Source organism: Pteropus vampyrus, unplaced genomic scaffold (genome assembly GCF_000151845.1).
Source record: "Pteropus vampyrus isolate Shadow unplaced genomic scaffold, Pvam_2.0 Scaffold406, whole genome shotgun sequence".
NCBI classification, from domain to species: Eukaryota; Metazoa; Chordata; class Mammalia; order Chiroptera; family Pteropodidae; genus Pteropus; species Pteropus vampyrus.
Genome location: NW_011889187.1, coordinates 63299 through 70306, shown reverse-complemented (window position 1 = coordinate 70306; position 7008 = coordinate 63299). Strand labels below are relative to the sequence as shown.

The window sequence follows — 7008 nt, the reverse complement described above, 5'->3', positions numbered from 1 at the left end:
GCTGGACCCTCCATGGCCTTCGAAAGACACCTGGCCTCCGCGAGTCCCTCAGAGGGGCTCACGTGCGTCCCCTCCGCGTCCCCAGCCCTGCACCTGGACGCTGGCACGGCTCGTCGGCCCGCGTCAGCGTGTCTGGTCCTGCTCTGCCAGGTCAAGCTGGGCTCCTCGCGGGGCGGCCCGTACTTGGGGGTCCACCTGAGGAGGAAAGACTTCATCTGGGGGCACAGGGAGGACGTGCCCAGCCTGGAGGGAGCCGTGCGGAAGATCCGCAGCCTCATGGAGCAGCACGGGCTACAGCAGGTGTTCGTGGCCACTGACGCCGCGCCAGCGGGTAGGCGGCTCCCACGGGGTCTGGGCGGCCCCGGGCGCGTGTGCCACCCCCTGCCGCGCTGCCTGTCGGGAGGAGGGCGCTGCGTCCTGGTGGTGTCCCCTGCCCCTTCGCCCCGTCAGGAGGCCCTGTCCAGCGCCCGCGGGCCGGTCAGCGCCCCTCCTTTGCAGAGCACGAGTTGCTGCGGCGGCTGCTGCCCGAGATGGTGAGGTTCGAGCCCACGTGGGGTGAGCTGGAGCTGTACAAGGACGGCGGCGTGGCCATCATCGACCAGTGGGTCTGCGCCCACGCCAGGTGCTGTCCCCCACGCGCTCCCGTGGGTCACTGCCCCTCAGGCCGCCCCGCGGTCCCGGCCTCTCCCGACATTTCGCTCAGCGACCCCCAGGCTGACGCGGTCCTTCGTTCCAGGCTTCCCCCTCGTCTGCGGCCATCGCCGCTTCACCCCAAGGCCCCCTTTTTCTCACCGGGCTGAGGGGGTGGCCGGGAGCACAGCCCCCCTTCCCAGCCCTGCTTCCCTGGCCTGGGTCCCGTCCTGGGGAGCACATAGGCTGTCCCGCGGGTCTGGAAGCACAAGGCCTCCGCTTGGTCGTCGTCGTGGGACTGTCCTGGGGCTGGGCCTGCGTGAGGGGAAGTGGGGCCTGGGTCTCCCTGTGTCCCTGTCCCCGCTAAGGGCTCATCTTCCATCAGCCCGGGATGGGGGGTCAGAACACCCCAAGGGAAAGGGGAAGCGAGAGCAGACCGGCCTGTTTCCCTGTTCTCAGAGTGCTCGGGCCCGCTGGGCAGGCGCCCGCGTCTGGTTCTAACGGGCTGACCTGGCCGCCGTGGGGGTGGCCCCCGGGGGCGGGGCTGAGGGACTCGGCCTGCGCCGCTTGGCCGGACTTTGTGGGAGACCAGGCAGCGGCTCAGTCTCCGGAGCCCCCGAGTCCCGTGCGCTCTCGAGCTCCGCGCCTTGGCCGCCCGCCCCACACGGACCCGGGTCTGGCGGGCGTCCTGGGGGGCAGGCTTCCGGGGCGTCGGTTCCGTTCCCGCTGTCCTTGGGCTGGCGGCCGCAGGCGATTTGCTCCTGCCACCCGGGCCTGTGGCTCTGAGCCTGTCCTGAGGCCAGGATCCAGCAGGCGCCTCAGGTCTGGCCCAGGCCGGCCCTGTCTGTCCCTTGAGTCCTGGAGACCCTCGGCCGGGCCCACTAGCCTGGCCTTGGGCTCTCAGCTTCGAATCCATCCTGCCAGCCAAGGCCACTTGGCCCTGGTGACTGTCACAGGGCGCCCAGAGCGCAGAGGCCTGGCAGGCGGGTGGTGGGCGGCACTCGGCTTGTCCGGTGGCGCGGGTGACCGCGTGTCGCTCTGCAGGTTCTTCATCGGCACGTCCGTCTCCACGTTTTCCTTTCGGATCCACGAGGAGAGGGAGATTCTGGGTTTGGACCCCCGGACGACGTACAACCGCTTCTGTGGGGACCAAGAGGCGGCGTGCGAGCAGCCCACTCACTGGAAGGTCGCGTACTGAGCCGGACCTGTCCTCGCGCGGTTGGCTCGCGGGTGTCCCTCTGATGACGTGTGTCGCCGTGGGCCCCCCCGCCGCTGGCTGCGCGACCGTCACGTCTCGAGATCTCGGGCCCAGAGGAAGCCACACACGCAGGCGCGGCCCGCGGACACGTGAGCCCCGCCACGCCTGGCGCTGAACCCGGTCCTGGCATCTCCTCCAGCTGCCTGTGAGGGGACCGCCCGGGGACTGCCTGCGCCTCCACCAGGGTCTCAAGCCACGTCTCAGCCCTCAGTGGCCAGTGCGGCCGTGGAGGCCGCAGCCTGAGCCCCTTGGCGCAGTCTGGAGGGCGGCGATGCCCCCGGGCTCGGCGTGGTGGAGTCTGTCGGTCGTTCTGGCCCCGCGGTGGCTTTGCCTGCGTGTGGCCTCGTGTGACTGGAGGAAAGGTGGACACCTGGCCGAGCCGGGACTGAGGCCCTGGGGGCCTGTGAAGCCGCCTTCTGCCTTCTCTTGGGTCCGAGTGCCAGGAAGCTCCACGGCGGGTCTTGAGTGATCTGTCCTGTCGTTGCGGGAGAAACCCTCGTGGCCGTGGGCGGCTAACGGGTGGCCCCACCATTGTCCGGGTGGCTGCCTCTGTGTCGGTCTGCAGCGAGCTGGGGAGCAGCCTGGGGGGCTGCTGTCTGGGCCGTGGGCACAGCTGTCTCCTGGGACGCTCTTCCGGGCCTTCAGCACTGCCACCACCGGGGCATCCCCGGGCATGCAGGGCGGCCGTGGCGTGTGGTCACAGGGCGCCACCCCGTCTCCTCTGACCAGGAACCCTGACCTCAGGGACGCCCCAGTGGCCATGGGCACGGGGGGCCTTCTGCTGGGCCCGGCAGTCGGGTCTGAAGCCTCAGGCTCTGCCTCCTCCTCAGCTTCGAAGTCAATCCTGAGCACGCACTGGGGCCCTGTGGTGTCACAGCTGGGCATAGTGACGTGGGATATTTATTCTGTCCCCATTTGTACAATCAAATATTAGTAAAGTAAGTTTTCTAGAAAGCCAGAATTCTGGAAACGGTGCCTTTACTCAGGTCGCGTCTTGCTGGCTGGGCGTGGCAGAGCTGGGGACCGACCATCGCCACCTCCTTAGGGAGGACAGCTTCGGCGCGTGGGTGCGCCGGGCAGCCCTGCACTAGGACGTCATGAGCTGAGTGGGCCCCTTGCGGCCCCACCACCTCGCCCCGGCCAGGCCCCGGGAGGGGCTGGTCTCCATCGCGTGGCAGCCATCAGGGTGCACAGGCGCTGTTCCCACGGGATGGGGACGGCCGTTGTGATGTCATCTGTGATGTGGCCCCTTTGTCCTTGGCCTGCAGGGAGGACAGTGTCATGGAGACCCTTCTCTTACCAATCGGTTGGCTTTGGCTTGGCTCCCAAAGCCTGATGGCCTCTGGAGTCTGCGTCTCAGCAGGTGACATATCCCTGGGGCTGCAGTGACAAAAGTGTCCCTTTGCTAATAATGACCGTCAGTGCCATCGTGTCAAAGTGGCCTGGCTGTGAGTCCCGGCTGCCGAGAATCGGGGACCTCCTCTCTTCAGACAGCTGAGGCCGATGGTGCACCCCACCATCGCACCCTTGAGCCAGAGAGGCCTGGAAGGGGTCCTTCGTGAACCTGCAAGGTCGTGGCCGGGTCCTCCCGGGCAGGGCGCCGCTGACCCACGGGCACCCGCCATGCCATGTAGAAGCACCCGCTGCCGTGCAGGCCAGGGTCACAGGCCAGCTCCTCCTGGAGGTGGCGGGACTCGGCGCCGTGACCACACAGCCCGCTGGGCTCCCCGGGGCGTTGGGCTTGGAGCGGAGCTGTGGTTCTAGGCAGGAGCCTCGGCCGGGGGGAGGGTGGCAGAGCCCCTCGGCCGCTCCGCCACCGGCTGCCCCTGTCAACATCAGTCCTTTCTCCACTCAAGGGAGACTCGTCAGCTGCCATTCCCACGGGCTTTCTGCGTTTTGTTTGTTGTGACCGTGTTTTGACAGGGGCCGGGCAGAAGGGTGCGCTGCAGACGGCCGCTTCCCCCCAGCCCGCCAGACCTGCCTGCAAGGCCCGGGCACCATGAGGCCAGGGAGGACCCGAGGGGCGATGGGAGCGGAGGGCCCCTGAAGAGGCTGCTTTTGGGCCGGGGGTCCCTTCCGGCATCACCCCTGTCTCCGCCTAGGGAACCAGAAGTTTCTAAGACACAGATCCACAGAGCAGCCATGTTGGAAGGGTGGGGACGTGGAGCCCACTCGGTCCCCTCTTGTCTACATAGGGGGTCTTCCTGCACTTGGAGCGCCATCTCCCCCAAAGCCCCCACCCCAGCATATGTGATGCTCTGGTCACTGTGGGCCAGAGACCCTGACCCCTGGAGGCCTGTGAGCCAGCAGACCCTGACCCTGCGTCCCCGCTCCGTGGCTGGTGCCCTGCTGCCCTGCCACAGTGGACCTGGCATCTTTCAGGCTCGGCCCCCTCAGGTGACTTTGGGAGGCACTCCTGTTACCATGCACCCCACCCCCGCCACCTCCGGCAGGACAGGCTGGTTCCCAGAGGGGGCGGGAACAGTGCGGGCCTTGGAGCAGGTCTGCACACTGTCACCTCGTCTCTGGGAAACAGGCTCAGAAGTGAAACAAATGGCTAGAGCTAGGGCCACTGCCCGGCCGCTGTGCTCTGCTGCCTGGCCGAGAAGCCACGTGGGGGACACACGGCGTAGTGTCTAGTCACCTGCTTCAGAGGAGCTGAGCCCTCAGCCCAACAGGTCCCCATGACACCCACTGAGCATGGGAGCCTGCTGCAGCCCGGAGCTGGCCGACACCTCCCTGGCAGGTCCTGACCACAGACTCCAGGGTGACAGATAATAGCTTGGCCTCTAATTTGGGATGATTTGTTCACATCAACAGATATTCACTCTGTGCACACACAGCGAAGAAACGGGAACAAACAGGCGTCACAGGTGCTTCTGGGGTTCAGACCCGGGGGGCACGCAGCAGCTGGCTCCAGCCTCCTCTCCAGCACAGGCGGGGGCGCAGGGGGCTGCGGCTGTGATTGGGGCTGCCGCGTGCCAACCAACCTGGTCGGGACCCGCGTCCTGAGCCAGGTGACCATCCTGTCCCTTCCCAAAACACAAGCTAAGGCTCAAGTCCCCTGGGTCTGACCCGGAGGTGAGTGGCCGCCCTCCGGTCGGGGTGGCATTTGGCCTCGTGACGTGAGCGCAGTGCCTTCCCCGCCGAGGCCCAAGCGCGTTCTTGGTCCCCACCACCCCGTGGGAGCTACGAGCCCCCAGGACCCCAGGAGACTCTGCCACCTCGCGGACAGCTCAGCACCATCTGGCTGTTAATGCTGTCCCCTGTCCCCGGTCCTCAGCTGGGCAGTGGGGACCACCGCTGAACCCTGACCCTGGCCACAGAGCTGAGGGGACACAGATGCCACACGGAGCGGTTTGTGCCACACGTGGAGGCACATGACCAGATCTACGGGCAGCCCAGGAGGGCCCGCCACCCGAAATGAGGACAGGGGTCCCCAGGAGCGGGAGGCCAGCCTGGAGCGCCCTCAGCAGCCGAGAGACGGCCCGGGACTCCGTGACCCGGGCTCCGCGTCCTGGGGGACGAGCAGCCCTGCCGCCCCCCGCGCTGCCAGCTCCCGGCACCGTCTGCTCCCTGGTCGTCCCCTCCCTCCTCCCGGCCACGTTGACTGACTAATGAAGGCTGATGCGGGAAATGGCCTGTGACAAATAGAACCTCTCGTTTCTATTAAAGGCCTTTTCAGGACAAACGGGGGTGGCTCCATGCCTCCCACGGCGGGGCCTGGGCGGCCGCGTGCGGCCGTGTGCACGTGGACAAGCGTGTGGGCCCCGCGGTGCCGTCAGCACGTTCCCCGAGTGAACAAGACGAAAGCCCCCGAGGCCCCCCGCGCCTCGTCCCTGCGTCACCGGGGTGCTTGCTGGTGGGTCCTCGCCAGCCCCAGGGTGCTGCGGGTCCAGGAAGGCAGTCGAGGGACACTCGAGCCCCGGCCCCCGTGGTCCAGCCCATGCCGGAGCCCAGTGGGCTTGGTGAAGAGACGGTGACATGAGCATAAGCACAGAGGGACCCGAGGCCTCTGGGGATGGCGGTTTGTAGAGCAAGGGTTTATTTTGCATGAGTGGGGACGCCCCAGGGAGCAGTGGACGCGGCGGATGCCTGGAGAGAGGGTGGGGCTGGGCGGGACAGCCGGGCCACGTGTGGTCATTGGCTGTGAGCACGGGGGCTGATAGGGCAGGACATGGGAGCTGCTGAGACCGCAGTGCCCAGGACACAGCCCTGGACGTCGTGTGGACACAGGCCAAGCCGGGGTGCACGTGAGGGGAACCCCCAGAGACCAGAAACCACGGAAGAGCGTGAGTCCTCGGGGCACCGGATGGCCAAGTGCTCTGTCTGGGACCCTGGACCCTGCCAGCCAGGGTCCTGGGTGTACCAGCTGGGGACAGGGACCAGGAGCCACAGGATGTGGGCCTGTGTGGGCAGGATTGAGGCGTGACTTCTGTGAGCCTCGCTCTGGCAGGGGGTGGCAAAGAAAAAGCCTCCCCACTCTGAGAATTTCTAACAAGCCGTCCTCACGCGGGTTTAGATTCTGAAGTGCACACGTGTGTGTGCAGATACCTGCACACACACATGCACGTACATGCACACACGTGTACACGCACACACGTGTACACACACACGTGTACACACGCACGCACACTTGCACGTGCACGCACACATGCATACAGACACGTGCGCACACATGCATGCACACACACACACATGTGTACTCGCACATGCACACACACGTACACTCACACTGCACGCCCGGGGTGCCTCAGGGCCTGGCAGAAGCACGCGCAGGCCGTGGGGGGCCGTGGGGGGCCGTGGGGGGCGGCACGCGCCCTCAGTGCCCCAGCAGCCCCGCCGGCCGGGCTCGCACCAGGAGGTCGGCTCTGAAATGTAGGGAAACGTTTCCAAGCACAGTCCCTCCTTCTGTCACCAACGTCGCTCTCCTCCGTGGACTCGTCCTCGGCGCCGTGCTGGTGCTCATTCAGGTGGCCGTGTTTCCGGGGGACCCCGGGCGTCTCCGCCGCGGGACCTCGTGTGCACCACGGGAGAGCGGGTGGCTGCGGTTCCCCGGCGCTCGTCCCAGCTCCCCGGCAAAGACCGCGCTCCGGCCCGGGGTCCACGCCCGCGACCTG

At 67.1% G+C, this 7008-nt stretch overlaps 1 protein-coding gene across 1 annotated transcript in view; it reads left to right on the top strand.

Annotated features, from left to right (window-relative positions):
* Window positions 1-2849, top strand: part of POFUT2 (protein O-fucosyltransferase 2) — a gene marked incomplete at its 5' end in the record, with an annotated part of 10379 nt that extends 7530 nt beyond the window's left edge. The window contains 3 exons of the mRNA XM_011380827.1: window positions 5-331; window positions 499-622; window positions 1675-2849. Coding sequence (XP_011379129.1) covers window positions 5-331; window positions 499-622; window positions 1675-1828 — 605 coding nt within the window. The remainder of the gene's footprint in view (window positions 1-4; window positions 332-498; window positions 623-1674) is intronic.
* Between the last annotated feature and the right edge of the window lie 4159 nt (window positions 2850-7008).